Source organism: Cannabis sativa, chromosome 4 (assembly GCF_029168945.1).
Source record: "Cannabis sativa cultivar Pink pepper isolate KNU-18-1 chromosome 4, ASM2916894v1, whole genome shotgun sequence".
Classification (NCBI taxonomy): Eukaryota; Viridiplantae; Streptophyta; class Magnoliopsida; order Rosales; family Cannabaceae; genus Cannabis; species Cannabis sativa.
In genome coordinates this window covers 67,999,846-68,020,184 of record NC_083604.1, presented here as the reverse complement: position 1 = coordinate 68,020,184, position 20,339 = coordinate 67,999,846, and the positions used below count along the sequence as shown (strand labels likewise).

The following is a 20,339-nucleotide window of genomic DNA, read 5'->3' as shown; positions in this document are numbered from 1 at the left end:
TTGAAAAGAAAAAATTAGATTGTGTTGTTTTTCTTCTTTCTTCTTCTTTTGAAAAAAAGTTATATGCAATTTTCGTATATATATATATTTTTATTTTGAAAAAAATCAGAGTTAATAATGAAAAACCGTGTTTTTGCAAATGTCAGTTGTATATAAGAAAATATAAAAACTATACGCGTTTGCAGCAGCAGAAAGTAATTCTGCTACAGCAAAACTGAACAGGCAGAATATAAAATATTTGAAGAAAAATAAATAACTTGACACAAGAGATTTATATGTGGTATCAGTGTTCTCCCGAACACTCCTAGTCCACGGGGCCACGCCCAGAGAATGAAATCAATTAATAAAGTATCAAAATTACAAAGACAATTGACTTAAAACAAGTTTAGACTCCCTCTAAAGTATTGCCGCAATCCTTTGTAATCCACTTTATGAATCTGACTTCTTGAAACACCTTCAAGCCCGAACTCCCTTCGTCTTTGAAGTGTGAGTGCTTACTTCCTCCCGAAGTAAGGCTTCAACAAGTCTTCTCCCGAAGACCAAGTGCTTACTTCCTCCTGAAGTAAGGCTTCAACAAGTCTTCTCCCGAAGACCAAGTGCTTACTTCCTCCCGAAGTAAGGCTTTATCAAGTCTTCTCCCGAAGACCAATCTCTTGTTCAGTCAAGTAGTTCTTCACAACCTTTAGGATAGAGTAAGAACAGAAATAGAACAACTAGAACCTAGATGAACAACTAGGCTCTCACAAAACAAAGAAAGACTCTCTTCTCTCAAAAGATAAATGTAGAAAATGAATAATGGAAGAGGTAATTCGAATGGTTGCTCTCTAGGCTCTATTTATAGAATATAGAAACCAAAGAGGCAACCACAAGTTCGAATTAGCAGCTGTACAAAAACTTTCCTAAGAAAACACGATCTGCTACATCAGATTCGGATGCTGACGTAGCAGATCTGACCAGAAACGGGAAACTTGCTAAAATCGGGTCCGATCCTCTATCAATGCTTGATTCCTGCCAAAAACAGATTAGATATTCTGATTGTATCAAGATACAATCGAAATTAATAAGGAAAAGGCAATAATAAAAGTTTCCCTAAAAAAGACAACTTTCTAAAAGAGAATTCCTTCTCTTTTGAGAAGTTTTCAACAAAGGAAAATTCAGCTGAAAGTGCAACTTTCCAAACAAGGAAAATGGCAACTACAATCCGAATTTATAAGGCAAGAAATCGAATATGAATGCATAGCAATCTTACCATAAATGGAAAAAATTATTTTGTCAACTAACTTGCCAAAAAAAGACTTTACAATCTCCCCCTTTGGCACTTTAGATGAACAAAATAATTTTTAACATAAAGTACCTGCAAGTTAAAGTTAGCAAGAGCAAATAACAACTCCCCCTGAGTAACACACTCGAAATTGTAAAACAACAAAACAGCATGCTAACTTTTAATCCAAATAAGTTCACAAGTACCAAACACAACTCCCCCTGGAAAAAGGGTCTAGAGTTGATAAAAACAAATTGAATGCTCAATAAAATGCACATTAATTAAGAAATATTTTGACAACTAAATTGCCAAAAAAGGACCTAACAATCTCCCCCTTTGGCACTTTAGATAATCAAAATATTATTAATTAACAAACACCTACAAAACAAAGTTAGCAGAATAAACATAAAAACTCTCCCTGAGAAGCACAACATTAAACCAAAATAAACAGCTAACTTTGACCAAAGATGAACACAAACACAAACCTCAACTCCCCTAGACAGTTGAGTATACAATTACTCCCCCTTTTTGTTTATCTATAAGGGCCAAAGACAAAAAGAAATGAAAATATAGAAATATGTCCAACAAAAACAAAAAGAAAGAAAACTTATGCCCCATAAAGCTTGATCAATGAGGACAACTGCTTGGACATCTCTTGCTGAACCTCCTCCATGGCAGCAAGAAGAGCATTTGAGGGGGCTTGTTTAGATTCCACCATTTTCCTTTTTGGGATGCCCTAGGTTCTTTGTTCTCACCATTTTGATCTGAAAGAGACAATGAACAGCAAACAAGCAAGAGAGACAAAGAAATAGAATCGGGTAGGTGGTGAGAGTGAATGACAAAAATTGGTTGAAATAAACATGGGAGAGTTTAGCAAAAAGGAAACCAATTTCAACATATTTGAGAAACCACCAGCCCACGATTACAAAAGGAAACTGCCCACTCCTTGCAACTTCTTTCCCCTTTTTTTTAAAAAATAAAATAAAAGGAAACTAGAATTACCAACAATATTTCCAAAAATAAGTCAATCTTTCAAGATTAAAGACACATTACCATATAAAAGATCAATCTTTAAATGGAAACATATCAAAAATAAATCAAAGAAGAATGAATGTTGATACTTACCATTTAGGCACAAGGTTTCCTTAACCCATGTAGCAAGTCACTCGCCTCCCTCTTTTTTATTATTTTATTAATTTTTTTTATATATATATTTTTTAAATTAAAACCGAAAATAAAATACAATGTGTACAATAGATATATGTGATTCGAATCAAGCAAAGAAATCAAATATCATTGACAATTGACAAAATACAATACACGTTTTGCTTTTAAAGAAAATAACTAATCAGTATTTCAGGGACAAATCATACTTAATTGATGTTGAGGAAAAAGATATGCATGTTACTAAAAATTGTGAACCATGATTATCAATTTAATATTAATAGAGGAGACTTACAAATTTGAACACACTTGTCAGACATAAGTGTGTGCAGTGAAAATAGGATCATTGTCCTTGGTAAGATTTTTCATTTTCGCCTTTTTCAATTTGATCCCGCAACTGGATGCTTTCACACCATACTGAAGGTAGCCCTTTTCTATGGTAGTGCATCCTCATCATAGTTGCTAATTACAATGTTCCAGCTTACTCAACAGATGGCTTTCACACCTCAGTATGGGTAGCTCTATTCCAGCAAGGGGCCTTACAAGACTGAAACAAAAATTGCTCAACTCTGTATAAGTACATTATTTAATCCTAGACACAAATAAAGAGTAACATGAACCTTTTAACACAACATCACAAAGTATGATCAGAATGAGATCCTAACTGATGATAATCCAAAAGCATAAACATGATTTGTCAAAATACAATGATAGGAGATTAAAAGCTAGAGAAGAATCACATAACACTATTGTACAAAAATTATGAACATGATAAAATTAAACAATGCAAACTCCCAAAGACTTTCTGAGGGAGTCAAAGCGACTTGCATCTAGGGCCTTTGTGAAAATATCAGCTAATTGTTTTTCAGTATCAACATATTCTAATTGCAATGATTTATTTTCAACAAGTTCCCTGATAAAGTGATGTCTTATATCAATGTGCTTTGTTCTAGAATGTTGAACAGGATTTTTGGAAATATTTATGGCACTAGTATTATCACAAAAAATAGTCAAAACACCTAATTCAAACCCATAATCAATCAACATTTGTTTCAACCACAATAGTTGAGTACAACAACTGCCAGCAGCTATGTACTCAGCTTCGGCAGTGGACAAGGAGATGGAATTCTGTTTCTTGCTATGCCAAGATACTAGATTATTCCCAAGAAAGAAACACCCTCCACTTGTGCTCTTTCGATCATCAGCATTGCCTGCCCAATCTGCATCACTAAAACAAGCAAGATTTGAATTAGTATCTTTTGAGTACCAAATTCCATAATCAGGGGTGCTATTAACATATCTAATAATCTTTTTTACAAATTTGATACATGAGATTCCATAGGATTACTTTGATATCTAGCACACACTCCCACACCGTAATGTATATCAGGACGACTAGCAGCTAAATACAAAAGACTTCCAATCATGCTACGATAGAGTGTAGTGTCTACCTTTACTCCATTCTCATCTTTTGTTAATTTCAGTGTGGTGCTCATTGGAGTACTTACCTGCTTAGCCGATTCAAGGCCGAATTTCTTGACAAGGTTCTTAGCATACTTACTTTGAGATACAAATGTACCTCCTTCCATTTGTCTCACTTGGAGACCGAGAAAGAAATTAAGCTCACCAACCATGCTCATTTCAAATTCACTTTTCATTTGATCAACAAATACCTGCACTTCATGGTTAGATGTAGAACCAAAAACTATATCATCAACATAAATTTGAGCAATGATAAAATCAGATTTTATATGCTTGATGAAAAGAGTTTTATCCACACTACCTCTGTGATAGTCATGAGAAAGTAAAAATTGAGTCAACCTTTCATACCAAGCTCGAGGAGCTTGTTTCAGACCATACAAAGCTTTTTCAAGCTTGTATACATGGTCTGGAAATTGAGGATCTTCGAATCCTTTTGGTTGCTCAACATAAACTTCCTCATTCAAAATACCATTTAGGAAGGCAGATTTCACATCCATTTGAAACAATTTAATATTCAAAATACAAGCAATACACAAAAGTAAACGAATTGATTCTAATCTTGCAACAGGAGCAAAAGTTTCATCAAAATCAATACCTTCTACCTGTGTGTACCCTTGTGCCACCAAACGAGCCTTGTTTCTCACAATTGTACCGAACTCATCACTTTTATTTTTAAATAACCACTTTGTTCCAATTACATTTATACCTTTTGGTCTTCGGACCAAAATCCATACCTTGTTGCGAACAAATTGGTTGAGTTCCTCTTGCATTGCATTAAGCCATTCCTCAAAGGTCATGGCTTCCTTCACATTTTTCGGTTCATATTGAGAAACAAAACAAAGAAAGCTGATTAAATTAACATACCTTCGCGAGTTACCATGCTTTCTTCAGATTTCCAAGAATGAGATCTTTTGGATGATTCAATTTGACTCGGTGCTTGGTTCTTTCGAATAGAATCGGTGATGATGTTTGGATGAGTCAAGATAGACGGTTACGGTTCTCCGGTTTCGGTTGCGTAGCAGATTCGTCATTTGCGGCATCGAAATGGGTTCCCGCCGCATCGGGATCCGCTTTTGCCGTTTCCGAGGAGCATCCATGAGACTATCTATCTTGGCTTCTGTGGAAAACTCTAAAAAATCTCTAAAATCATCAACAACCACATTAGCTGATTCCAAAACAGTTTGAGTTCTCATGTTATAAACACGATAAGCTCTACTGTTTAAGGAATATCCAATAAACACACCAACATCACTTTTAGCATCAAATTTACCAATATGCTCACGATCTCTATAGACATAACACACACATCCAAAAACATGAAAATGACTTACATTGGGGCGCTTACCTTTCCAGATTTCATAAGATGTTTTTGAGGTACCTGGACGAATAAACACTCTGTTTATTATGTAGCAAGCTGTGTTAATAGCTTCAACCCATAAGCGCTTTGTCAACTTCTTGCTATTTAACATCACTCTTGCCATTTCCTGCAATGTTCGATTCTTCCTCTCAACAACTCCATTTTGTTGAGGAGTTTTGGGAGCTGAAAATTCATGAGTTATACCTGTAGACTTGCAAAAATCATCATACACAGAATTTTCAAACTCCTTACCATGATCACTTCGAATTCGAACAATTTTCCCAATGTTACAACCTTTCTCAACTCTTAATCTCAGACAAAGAGTTTTAAAGGCATCAAAAGTGTCAGATTTTTCTCTTAAGAAATCTACCCAAGTAAAACGAGAGAAATCATCAACACACACAAAGATATATCGTTTACCATTCAAACTTTCAACTTGGATTGGACCCATAAGATCCATGTGAAGCAATTCCAATACTTTTGAGGTATTGATATCAGACACAGGCTTGTGAGTGATTTTTAATTGCTTCCCAAGTTGACACGGTTCACACTTACCTTCACTTTCCTTACCAAGCTTGGGAAGACCTCGAACAATACCTGCATTTGATAATTTTTTCAGGTTTTTAAAATTAATATGCCCAAGCTTGGCATGCCACAGATCTATGGTGTTGTTGATAGCTGAATGACAGGTAAACACAGGGGTTAGAGTGTAACAGTTATCATTGGATCGAAAACCTTGCAAGATACATTCATTGTCATCATTCAGAACATAACAATGATCACTATCAAAAGAAACAGTAAACCCTTGATCACAAATTTGACTGATGCTAAGTAAATTAGCCCTCAGTCCTTCAACTAACATCACATTTTTCAGTCTAGGTAACCCTTCAAAATTTAGAGTTCCCATACCAACAACTTTTCCAGATAGGCCATTACCAAAAGTGACTTCTCCACATTGCATAGGCCGAATGTTAGTCAAAAAGTCATTGTCACCTGTCATATGTCTAGAGCAACCACTGTCAAAATACCACATTTGAGATGCGACGGCTTTATCAGAAAAACCAGCTAGACAATTCTTTTTCACCCATATTTGTTTCAAACCTTTATGTTTCTTTTGAGATTTTTCCAAATTATCAAAATAATTTGTTTTAAACAGATTTTTCAACGTGAAACATTTAGGTCTGATATGTCCTTTTCTACCACAAAAATGACAAGTGGGAACAAATCTTTTTACCTGAGATCTTACTCTTTTCGAAAATCCTGGAGATTTTGCAGCATCAGAAACTGCTCTTGCTGCGACAGGCTGTGAAACTGTTACAGCAGACTTTGTAGCCTCAGAGTGGTTCGTTGGAACACTGGATTTTACAAACTTCGTGACTCCAGAACTCTCCATTCCATTTGAACCAAGACCTGCGAAACCTCTTTGACCTGCATTCTGAGCTTGTTCAAAAATAGAAGATCCAGGGTTAAGCATTTGAACATTTTTCTTAAAATTTTCAAGTTCCTTCTTTAAGAGAGTAATTTTTTCATCTTTATCACAAACACTTGTCTCATACTCTTTTATTTTCAATTCACACATTTCAATTTGATGAGACAATTTTTTATTCAATTTATTCAACTCTCTATTTTCAGAAGCAACCTGAATCCATTTTTCATACATGACTTTGTATGATTCAGCAAGAGACTCTTCACAGATTTCAGACTCATCTGAATCTGATTCCTCTTGTTCGGTGGTATTATTCAGACATACCAATTTAGCTTTCACCTGTGAATCACACAACACATTAGTCATAACAGAGGTTAGGGCAACATTTTCAGCATTATCTTCATCACTTTCGGTTTCATCATCACTCCAAGTGACATTGAAACTTTTCTTATTCTTTTTCAAAGTGTTTGCACACTCAGCTTGAATATGCCCAAAACCTTCACATTCCCTGCACTGAATTCCCTTTTTATTAGAGACAGATGGTTTAATAAAAGTATTACCTTTTGAACCTTTCGAAATATTCTTTTTGTTTCCCATCTTTTTCATATATTTCTGAAAATTCTTAGTTAATAAAGCAATCTCATCATCACATTCACTATCAGAATTTTCAATATCAGCAGCTTTCAAAGCAATACTTTTACCTTTATCAGCAATGGATTTGGGTTTGTCCTTTTGTTTAATCTGTTGATTTAATTCAAAAGTACGTAAGGAACCCATCAATTCTTCCACCTTCATAGTGCTAAAATCTTTAGCTTCCTCCATTGCCAAAAGTTTAGTATCAAACCTTTCTGGAAGTACTCTAACAATTTTTCTCACAAGAACAGAATCATCAAGCTTTTCTCCAAGAGCAAAATATTCATTAGCAATGTCAGATAATTTTTCATAAAATTCAGTTAAAGTTTCATTATCAGACATTCTAAGCTCATCAAATTTAGTTTGAAGCATGATAAATCTAGATCTTTTCACATCAGAAGTTCCTTCAAACTGAGTTTGAAGGATCTCCCAAGCTTCCTTAGCAGAAACACAAGATGATATAAGTTTAATGTAACCCTCACCTACACCATTAAAGATAGCATGCAAGGCTTTGCTATTGTAGGCAGAAAGTTTACCATCTTCAATAGACCATTCCAGTTCAGATTTTATAATAGTATTACCTGAAGAATCTGTCTCAACTGGAAGAGACCAACCTAAAAGAACCATTCTCCAAGCTTTCTCATCTTGAGATTTGATGAAGGCTCTCATTCTAACTTTCCAATAAGGATAGTTAGAGTCATTAAGCAATGGTGGTCTAGAAATAGAACTTCCTTCTGCAAAAAATGACATTTTAACACAAAAACGTTATAGGACCACACTAAGAGTTTAGTGTCCCGCTCTGATACCAATTGAAAAACCGTGTTTTTGCAAATGTCAGTTGTATATAAGAAAATATAAAAACTGTACGCGTTTGCAGCAGCAGAAAGTAATTCTGCTACAAAGAAAACCGAACAGCGAGAATATAAAATATTTGCAGAAAAATAAATAACTTGACACAAGAGATTTATACGTGGTATCAGTGTTCTCCCGAACACTCCTAGTCCACGGGGCCACGCCCAGAGAATGAAATCAATTAATAAAGTATCAAAATTACAAAGACAATTGACTTAAAACAAGTTTAGACTCCCTCTAAAGTATTGCCGCAATCCTTTGTAATCCACTTTATGAATCTGACTTCTTGAAACACCTTCAAGCCCGAACTCCCTTCGTCTTTGAAGTGTGAGTGCTTACTTCCTCCCGAAGTAAGGCTTCAACAAGTCTTCTCCCGAAGACCAAGTGCTTACTTCCTCCCGAAGTAAGGCTTCAACAAGTCTTCTCCCGAAGACCAAGTGCTTACTTCCTCCCGAAGTAAGGCTTTATCAAGTCTTCTCCCGAAGACCAATCTCTTGTTCAGTCAAGTAGTTCTTCACAACCTCTAGGATAGAGTAAGAACAGAAATAGAACAACTAGAACCTAGATGAACAACTAGGCTCTCACAAAACAAAGAAAGACTCTCTTCTCTCAAAAGATAAATGTAGAAAATGAATAATGGAAGAGGTAATTCGAATGGTTGCTCTCTAGGCTCTATTTATAGAACATAGAAACCAAAGAGGCAACCACAAGTTCGAATTAGCAGCTGTACAAAAACTTTCCTAAGAAAACACGATCTGCTACATGAGATTCGGATGTCGACGTGACAGCGATTCGACTCGTAAACTAGAAAACTTGCTAAAATCGGGTCCGATCCTCTATCAATGCTTGATTCCTGCCAAAAACAGATTAGATATTCTGATTGTATCAAGATACAATCGAAATTAATAAGGAAAAGGCAATAATCAAAGTTTCCCTCAAAAAGACAACTTTCCAAAAGAGAATTCCTTCTCTTTTGAGAAGTTTTCAACAAAGGAAAATTCAGCTGAAAGTGCAACTTTCCAAACAAGGAAAATGGCAACTACAATCCGAATTTATAAGGCAAGAAATCGAATATGAATGCATAGCAATCTTACCATAAATGGAAAAAATTATTTTGTCAACTAACTTGCCAAAAAAAGACTTTACAAATAATTTCATTTTTCTTAAATAAGTAAGAGAAATTGTGAAAAATGTAATTTTTTTTATTGTATGTTTGTTTTTGTTAATATTTGTATGGTATTAGACTTGCATTTTTTACTTAAAAATATAATAATGTATCGTATTAGTAAGCCCATTTCTTTTATTTACATATGCTTTATATTGTAATTAACTTTTATTAATTATATAGTAATGAAGGAGGTTCCAATGGTTACATTTTTATTGTAACTATCATGGTTACATTTTAATTAACCATTGAATTACTATTAAATGGTTGTGATTAATTTGGAAATTAAATAAAAAAAATAAAAATAACTTGTAACCTGATATTAACCTGTTAATTTATTTCCTTTTAAAACTTTAATTAAGATTAATTATATTTTAAAATTAAATTAAGTATAATTATTAATTAATTTTTTACAATTTATTATTAAATAAGGATCTTTTAGCAATTTATTTTTTTACACTTATATTATTTTAATTTTTATAACAAAACTCTTAATAATTTAAAATTATACACATATAATTTCATAATTAAAATTTTATTATACTTATAATATTTATTTAAAATGATTACACTTTATTATACTTCTTGTATTTCAATGTATCTTAATAATATCCTCTCTTGTATTGTCAATATTGTACTTTATCTGGGTTCTGACTATATTTGTTATCTTATTCTTGTTTAGATTTGTTTCATCATCAACTATGTGTGCTTGAAAAGTATGTTTTTTTTATCGATCCAGCTTGGGTACAGTTTATGATTGCAAGATAATGTGCCATAGGAATGGGAGTCAATTTTAAATATTATTGTTGCTGCTAGCACTTTCTTTCTAGAACTAGTTTCCATTATTGAGTGCCTTTCAATGTAATTTTGATTAAAGATTCGGGCTCAATTGGCTGAATAGTATTTTATTATGTACAGGCAAAAAAGTTAAAGTTCTAATATTCCTTGTCCTAGCTATCCAAAAGGTTTGTCTCCCAAATGCAATGCTAAAATAATTAGTTGCTTAAAGTTGTCCATAAGAGAAGAGAAATTTGTCTAACACATCCTAATCTACAGGTGTGGATGGACTTATATAGTCTTCTAAATTTTTATCAATCTGCAAAAAATTTAAAAAATCACTCCAAATAGCTACATCAGGGATCAATCCATTCATGGCTAACATCTTCAATGTCATGCTCAATTCCACTGTTACTCATGTCAGACACATCTTCTTCACATATCTTTTTCACAAAACTCATGAAATGAAAAAAATTATCTTCATATTCAGACAAATTTGCTATAGGTTCTATGTTTTCGTTGTCAATCATTTTCGATGTAAGTGTGGTGGAGAGTGAATGAAAGAGGATAATTGCGAGTAAGACTTTAGTTAATTAGAATTTATAATTAAAAAAATAAAAATCAAGACTTTAAAGATTAATTAGGTTTTAATTAAGTGTCAATATAATATCATCATGTTTTTTAATTTATAAGGACACATCCTTCAAAAAAGAAGGAGGGTGTGTTCTTGTAAAAAAAAAATTCATTATAAGCACAAAATTTTAATTTATATAAAAATAATTTTAATTTTATAAAAAAAAATTATAAATATTATAATTAAATAGTTTAATTGTTGAAATAATTAAGCTAAGGGATTTATATATAAATAAAAAAAATTATTTATAAATTTAAATGCTAAAAAATATTTTCTTAAATATTTATTTAATTACTTAAAAAATAATTAATTATAATTAATTAATTCTAAAAATGGAATTTTTACCTATTGGTAACCTTCTATTACATGTAAAAACAAAATGTAACCATATGTTTACAATATAAAAATGTAACCATTGAATAGTCACACATATTACTTATTTTAGGGCAAATTTGATTTATTGGGGACTTTTATTTCAGTTTAACATGTTAGTTTTGTTTTATTTTAATATATATATATATATTGAAGTCTTCTATTTTATTTTCTTTCTTATTTTATATTTCTATTTTAGGAAGACTTAATTATCAAGTCGTCGCTACAACACTGCAAACATTACTGGCAGCTCAACCACCGTCTTAGGCAGAGTTCGATGAGAATAAGAGATGCGGAAAATTTTATTTCTATGTTACAACAGCAACAACAAAAAACACTTCATTTGTATTATTTATTATTATTATTATTATTTAAACTATCTTAATAATGTTGTTGTTTATTTTTTTTTTAATAATAGTAATATTGTTTGTAAGAAATAAGTTTTTTTTAAAATTATATTATTGTACTAATTAATGACATTTTATATTAATATTTATACTATTAATATATTAATGTTATCACATCTATATTATTTTTTCATATAAATATTTATGCTATTTATACCATTTTGATTGTCATTTATAAAATATATTTAAATATTTATAATAATATAAAAAATTATTTTTTTTAATATAAAAAGTATTAGGGGCGACAAAGGTGAAGTCAAAATTTGACTTATGGCACTCTTTTTTAGGGGCGACATTTAGGGATTTAAGGGGCGATTTTTTAGGGGCGATAATGTCGCCCCTACTTACAGGTGACTTTTCTGTCGCCCCTAATAGTACTTTTAGGTGCGAATTATTAGAGGCGACTTTTTAGGGGCGACTTGTCGCCTCTAATAGTTATTAGGGGCAATTTTCTATGTTTTTAGGGGCGACAAAAATAGATTGTAATTAAGTGAGTTATTACATATGGAAGTTATAGTAATAATACACATAAAAGTTATAGTATATGAGGAGTTACAAATCTAAAAATAGATTGTAATTTAAGGATCACATGTAATTAAGTGAGTTATTACATATGGAAGTTATGGTAATCATGGGATAAGTTTATTGTTGTTCGAAACTGTTACAATACTCAATTATATCATTTAAATGAGTATTGGGACATTGGAGGAAGATTTAACTCGGAGAGGAGTTACAACAATTAAATTTTGAGTAATCTGGAAATAGTTGTTTAATGGTTATTTTTATGTTGTTTTATGGTTATTTTATGAACACCTGGAGCAAGTTTTTGAAAACGTCCATAAACGTACATGAATTGATTGAGAATATTTCCAACTCTCTTGTCCAACGTTTTTCTCCCATTAAATACCAATTAAAGTAACAGCCATGTGGTAAAGAGAATAAATAGAGGTGTTGAGTTCATTTTGTAAGACAACAAGTTTCTATCAAGAGAGCACATTGCTAGAAAAATTATAGGCTTAATAAATCCAGAAAGCTATTTCCATTCTTTTCTTTTCCCTAAGTGCTTGTGGTAGGGGGAAATAAGCTTTTGGACAAAGGTGTAAGACCTTGTTCAAGTTTTGTGACTCCCCTATTATACACTTGTGGTGTATGTGGTGTTGAGATTGCTCTCACATCTCCTTTATATTTATGCTATTTATATATTGTGTTTCATGTGTAGCTTATTGGTTTGAGTTGTAATCCCTCTCTTCATCTCTATTCTCTTTTTTATGTGTATATTTTGTTTAGTATTGTAACATTATTTAATCCGTGATTTTGTCTTTTGTATTATTTATCATTAACTTGTAATTTTGTTGGTTTGATATTTCTATTGGAGCACAACAATTTACAACATTATATTCTGTTACCACCACTGTAAAGTTTTCTATAACTTTATATGTATTTAATTCATTATATTAGGAAATTCATATGTAGGATGTTAGATTATAGTTCTATAATCAACATACATGTTAGCAAATTTAGATATGGTAAAACAAGTTCCAACAACTAACCTTAGAGTCATGGTAGTGATTTATATTTTCATGAAATATGAATTTAAAACGATGTTTGGTTGATTTGGATGTGTTCATGTTGGTTTATGTGACTATTTGATGATTGAATGTAAATTACGAAATTTTTTATAAAAAAAGTGTGAGTAAAAATATAAAAGTAATAAAAAGAAATTAGTATTTTTGTAAGATATGATCATGATTCATGGCTCATGGCTCATGACGTGAATAATAATTTGTAAAAATAATTAATTCATCTGTATGGGTCAAAATTAATACTAATCAAATATTAAGAATTATATTTTCTTATTTTTTTAGTAGCGCCAGCTCAATCATATATACTTAATTTTTTTAAATGGAATGATATATACCTTCAAGAATGCGCAATTGCGCGCATAATGCTCTCCATTGTCCAAAAAGATTTTCTATATTTATTTATACATACACAAAATGTAAACTATCCTCACCACACAAAAGAAAAATTTATAAGAGTGTGTTTGAAAAGCCACAATGTAATTGAATTTGTGTGTAATTAGAAGTAATTACACAATTTGGCATGTTTGTCTGACTATGTAATTACACTGTAACTGTGTAATTAGAAGTAATTGAGGAGTTCCAGTTACACTCTTCAATTCTCATGGCCCCCTATGAGAATTGAATGTAATTACACTGTGTAATTACTAAAAACTTTCCATATTAAACATTACCTACTAAAAAATATTATTTTTCTATGTAATTACTAATTATTTTGCCAAACAAGATATTAGGAATTCATATGTAATTACCATCTCATATCCAAACACACCTTACATTTTAAAATATAGTGTAATTACTAGACTGTGTAATTACCACCCTAGTAATTACCCTACTTAGTAATTACACAATTACTTCCAAACACACCCTAATATTTTCGGTTTTCTTCCTTTAATCTTTTATTCTTGTTTTTTTTTTTTTTTAAAGATTTTATTCTTGTTTTTGTAGAGACATATATTTCGGTTTCTATATTAGCGAAAAAATAGGATAAAATACTCTTAAAAATTGAGATAAAATGCTTCTATTTATTTTTTGTTTATATATGTCATTCAAAACCAACATAATTAATGGACTAATTGCATCTGCGATAAACAAACACACAATTTTATGTATTTATAACTGTAATTGGCCCATCAATTGTGTCAACTTTTTTGTAGCTAGCCTTAGCTTGTATCTTACTTAAGATGGCTACGTACATTATTCTCACTTAAATCATTTATCTCTTCAAATTCTTTCGTGAGCATATTAATTAATCATTTAATTTGTGTGATAAATCAATACAGCTAATAATAACATATAATTTTTAATAAGCTGGCCAGTCAATTAGTTGAAAGTAGACTCAGTTAGAGAAAGTCAATGTCAAACGTAATAAATTAAACTAAAACAACGAAAATCATGATAGACGTTCTAATGTGATAATTATAGAACATTACGAAAACATATCATATTATATACATTCGGAGTGTAATAATACTATTAAAAATTGAATTAACAACATTAATCATTAGATATATAATATGTATTGTTTGACCAGTCAATGAAACCCTCTTAGAATGAGCTAGTTATAAAAAGACAAAGCACTATGATCATCAATCAACCCTTTTCTTCGATCGTTCAAACCATGGATAGCTACTACATTTTCCTCTCACTCCTCCTCCTTTTAATCTCCTCAGCGAATTCACTCCATTTCAAAATCTCTCCTTCAGATCAAAACTCACAAGACACAATTATAGCTCTCCAAGGAGACGCCTTACGTATCAGTAGTAGTAGTAGTCTCACTCCTACATCTGGAATCGTTGAAATGATCAACAAATTCACCTTCCTATGCCGAGTTGGTTGGGCCACTTACCCAGCTAGTGTCCCTCTTTGGGACTCCACAACAGGAAAGTTGGCCGATTTCACAACCAGCTTCTCTTTCACAATCGACACAGGAAACATGTCCACTTACGGCCACGGCCTCACATTCTTTCTGGCTCCAGCCGGGTACCAGATTCCGCCCAACTCGGCCGGCGGATTCTTGGGCCTTTTCAACACAACAACAGCCGATGGTATTGGTGGTGATCATCATCATCATCAATATTCTACTTCGGGTTCCAACCAACTTGTGCACGTAGAGTTCGACAGCTTTTCGAACCCTGAATGGGATCCTCCAACCGAACATGTTGGAATCAATGTCAACTCCATAGCTTCCTCTGTTTACACTCCTTGGAACGCTAGCCTGCATAGTACGGACAACGTTTTGGTTTCGATTTCTTATGACTCCAAGGCCAAGAATTTGAAAGTGGATTGGAGTTATGAGAAAAGCTCTGTTTATAAGGAGAGTGTGACGAGCCTTTCTTACAAAATTGATTTGAGTAAGGTTCTTCCTCAGTGGGTCACCATGGGATTTAGTGCTGCTACTGGTTTATACGGAGCCAGGCATAGACTTAATTCATGGGAATTTAACTTCACGTTGGATATATAAATAAGGATAAATATCTTGAAATAGTACTTTAATTTTACGTGTACCATATATAATTAAACTATATATGGAAATGGAATAATATTTAAAGTGTAGAACTCACACTTTAATAATGAAAATTATGAGGCGATGTGACATTTTTTTTTTTTTAATAATTTATGTTTTCTAATTCATAGATTTTTCTAATTTAATTTACCATTATATTTTCTCTTTTTTAATTAACAATTTTTATATTTTTATTATAGCATGTTTATTATTAAGCAATAGGAATTAATGGTAAGGAAATCACATTTGTTTATTTAATTTATTAAATTTAAGAAAGAGAGAGCTTGATTAAATAAGAGAGAAAAAAAAAAGGAAAACTTGATTAAATAATGGAGAAAAGAAGGGAGAACGTACTGTTAAGCATTCATATAGATTATGAACTATCCAAACACACATTAAACATTATTGCTCATAATTATTAAATCCAAGATCGATACTTTATTTAGAGCATCAAATATGAAAAACACATACCTCCCATATTGGCCTTTTTCATTGTTGCTATGACACCAAAATCCTTCTTTGTATCTCCAAGATGGTAGAAGATGAGCTTATGAAAGCAAACTATTTCTTATCACCACACACACACACACTCTACTCATACTAAACACATATTAACCCTTTTATATCGAACACCTAACCTTAAGGGGTTTTATTAGGCTTATTGGGCTAATGAGTATAATTAGTGGTGGACTATAATTTAATGGGCCAATTATAGTTTTTAGGGTGCTCTCATGTGCCTCTAATACATTTATTAATTATTAACCATCCCATTATGGTAGTGAATAAATATTGGGCACATAGTTAATGATTGTATTTATGGTATTAAGCTCATGATTATATTAGTCCACAATAATAATTCTAACATTCTCCCACTTGGACAATATAATCAACCACACCATAACATTGTCTATCACACATAAGGTAACTAAATAAACTAGACATACATAATATCATATCGATAGGATACATATATTATGTATGAATGACCTTGAAGATATTAATTCATTAACAATCATCAACAATCAAACCAAACATGCATGAGGTAAAACAAAATTGAGACTATGCACATTCATCTCCTTTTGTACCTGTCACTTCAGTTTACAACACATACATGCATACATATGTCAACAATTACTAGAAGTGACTACAATATCATTATGCATGTTCAAAACACAAGTCATAAGCATTCCATACAAGATACTAGCATGTCCGATACATAATAATAAAACTCCCACTGAGCTCAACAAGCTAGGCTCCTAACAATCTCATTCGAGCAACATGCTCCAAAAATAAACATACGGGTAAGCCTTTCGTTAGTGGGTCTGCTAACATGCCAGTGCTAGGTGTGTATTCAATAGAAATAAGAGACTCTGTAACTTTCTCTTTAACAAAATAGTACTTTATGTCAATGTGTTTAGAACGGGAAGTATTCTAACATTTCTAGAGAAAGCTACTGCTGCGGAATTATCACAATACAATTTCAGCGGCCTCGAGATAGAGTCCATAACACCCAATGCTGAAATGAAGTTCCGCAGCCACATTGTATGACAAGTAGCCTCATAACACGCCATATACTCTGCCTCCATTGTTGAGGATGCTGTGAGTGTCTGTTTGACACTTTTCCACGAAACAGCTCCTCCAACCATCATGAAAATGTAGCTTGATGTGGATTTCTTATCATCCACGCATCCTGCATAATCGGCGTCACTAAACCCAACTATATCGAGAGTGTCAGCTCGCCGATGAGTCAACATATGATCCTTGGTACCCTGAAGAGTCCGCATGACCTTCTTAGCCGCTTTCCAATGGCTAAGTCCAGGATCACTCAAGTATCTACCCAACAAGCCAACAACAAAAGTAATATCGGGGTGTGTGCATACTTGAGCGTACATTAGGCTACCCAAAACTAACGCATAAGGAACCACTTTCATTTCATCTCTCTCTTTATCATTTTGTGCACATTGGCCCTTTGATAACTTATCACCTTTCATTATTGGTGCCTTTCCAGGTGAACAAGTATGCATATTGAATCTTTTCAAAATCCGATCAATGTCAGCTTGCTCCAGCATTTCACGCGGGTCCCCCACATCAGCCCCACCAACCAGAGTTCTCCACCTCACTGCACGTCAACCTTAACCTCCAACCGCGGCCAGCCATGTGTCCGCCTGCAGAAAAAAAAATGGAGAAAAAAATTGAGTTGGTTAATTGACCCACAAAAATCCAATTTACACACACAAAAATCCAAAAATTATATTTTCTCCCACACTTTACACTTAAATATCCATTTTATCTTTCCCATTTATTTCACCTAAATAAACATTCCTAATTTATTTTCACCCTATCTTTTCACTATTTTTCCATCCAAACAAACATTTATTTTTTCCAAGACTCTTATACATACTCTATTTATCTCTTCTCTTCCCAACACTAATTAAATTAATCAATTTATTTATTTTATTTTAATTAATTTAATCCTCCAATTTCGTCTATAAATATGGTGTTGGAAGACCATTTCAAAACACATCTCTTCACCCGTAAAACATCTCTACATCTCTTCAACCCTAAACACTTCTCCATTCCACGCCATTTCACTCCACAATCTTCATACTTCTACCATTTCCTTCTTACCACTTTTATTTTTTTTAAGAGCATGTCAAGTATATTTCTCTATTGTAATTTTTATTTCAATCACAAACTTTCGGCTATATGTTTTAGTTGTGGCCATTTAGCTCACTTGTATGGAAAGTGTGACCGACCGATGGAGTTTGCTTACCGCTTGTGGGAAAGGCAGTTCCACTTTATGGTGCGTGGATTAAAGTGGGTGTTCCGATAAGGAATTGCTTTGACCCATCGATTCTGAGGATGAATGTCCCTGTCAACAGTCGTAGCTCCGGTGAAAGAGCTCTGGTGGTCATAGGCAACAAGGGCAAAACGATAATTGTGGAAGATGATAGTGATAACACACAGCACGAGGGACAAGGTGCAGCTGTGCAGAGGAACATTGGACTGGGGAAATCCCCCAAGGGGAAAGGAATTCAGGGGCAAATGAAGGTGTGCCGTGTCTCTCAGAGTGCTCCTACCTATTCGGGTAATATGCCTCAACATTGTACCAGACCTACATGTTAGGCTACTTTTAGCCTAAGTTTCGGGTCTTAAGAATAAGCATTTTCTCGATTATTGTTGTCTTTTGGAGCGGTTTTACGCTTGATTTTCCTTGTTTCAGGTTCCCGATGCGTTAGAGTTCAAATTCAGTCAATTGACGAAAAGACGGGACAAACAGGTGAAAAATCTGCCGAAGTTGCTCAATTGGGATCAATAGTCACGACCAGCCTATAGCCTAGTCGCAACCATACCCTTTTATCTGGTCGCCACTATGGCCGCGACTTGAGGTTTTGGTAGAAACCCTGATTTTCGAGTTTTGCCTGTGGTCGCGACCAACCTTTAAGTGGGTCGCGACCAGGCACGGAAAATGGAATTTTTGACCTAATTCTAATTTTTTTCCAATAATAGGCACACCTCTCATTCCTATATAAGGGAAACGATTCAGACTGCCAAAGGCATCAGAAATTGGCCCAAAAAGTGAATGAAGGAGGAGAGGAAGCAATCTTGAAGACCCGGAGCGATATCACCATCTAGTTTCTTTCTTTCTCTCTCTATTTTTCTTTTATGTCTATCTTTTGTTTTAGAATTAATCATGGATGTTTATTTTATTTTTGTGAACTAAATTCCCATTTAGGTAGGATGATGAATGTTGTTTAAAGTTTTGCCTAGTTAATGAATAATTTCCATTCCTTCAATCTTGATTTGTGAAATTATCTATATTTGTGTTTAATTCCATGTATAAGCTTTATCACCTTCTACATGTTCTATGATCTCAATTCAAAATCTGAAAAGTGAGAATTGAGAATGCTAAAATTGGATAATCAAGGTTCTATGTGAAACGAGAGTATTTCCATGACCTATGTGGCGCTTAGATTATTACTTAATGTTGATTACATGTGAGTTTAATTAAGAGATTAATTAGAGAACATGTGGTTTAGAACCTAAAAGATCTGAAAAGAGTTAGATTAAATTTATAATCTGTCATTCACATCAAGAAAAGGATAGCAATTAGGCATTAACAATTGGGTAAACAAACAACAGGATTCTCTTCCCTATCTTCTCATCTTGATTAATCTTCACTTGTTTCTTGAATTTTTATTCTGTTTAAAATCTTGAAAACTATCGATTTGCCAAATAGAATCATAAGTCTAGTTTAGTGGTAATCAATCCAATTCCCTGTGGTTCGACCTCACCTGGGTGAGTTTACTACTTGATTACGTGCACTTGCGTACTGTTTTATAATTTTCGTAACAAGTTTTTGGCGTCGTTGCCGGGGAATTGTTTAAAGATTGATATTACATAAAATTATACTAAATTCTACTTTGGTTTATTTTTCTTGCCAATTGCTAATCTGTTTCTTTCAATATTGTCTTTGTATATTTCAAGAATTTTAGGTGTATGCGTCGTCAAGGACAAGGAGTCATATTACCCGTTGATCCTAAAATCGAGAAGACTTGGAGGAGAAATAGAAGGAACAAGAGGCAAGAAAGAGTCTCAGCAACTGCTGTAACACCAGAAATCATGGTTGATAATGCTAACACTGCTAATAATGGAGGCAACAATGGTAATAATGTTGGAAATTATTTTACCAGGATCTTAGATCTACTCACAAGTATGTTGA

At 33.1% G+C, this 20,339-nt stretch overlaps 2 protein-coding genes across 2 annotated transcripts; one reads left to right on the top strand and one right to left on the bottom strand.

Annotated features, from left to right (window-relative positions):
- Positions 1–14,731: 14,731 nt before the first annotated feature.
- On the top strand, positions 14,732–15,574 carry LOC115713646 (L-type lectin-domain containing receptor kinase IX.1-like). Its single transcript, XM_030642132.2, has one exon. The coding sequence runs from the start codon at positions 14,732–14,734 to the stop codon at positions 15,572–15,574; it is 843 nt and encodes a 280-aa protein (XP_030497992.2).
- Positions 15,575–17,016: 1,442 nt separating this feature from the next.
- On the bottom strand, positions 17,017–17,685 carry LOC133037099 (secreted RxLR effector protein 161-like). Its single transcript, XM_061113920.1, has one exon. It carries the CDS (start codon positions 17,683–17,685, stop codon positions 17,017–17,019), a length of 669 nt encoding a protein of 222 aa, XP_060969903.1.
- Positions 17,686–20,339: the final 2,654 nt, after the last annotated feature.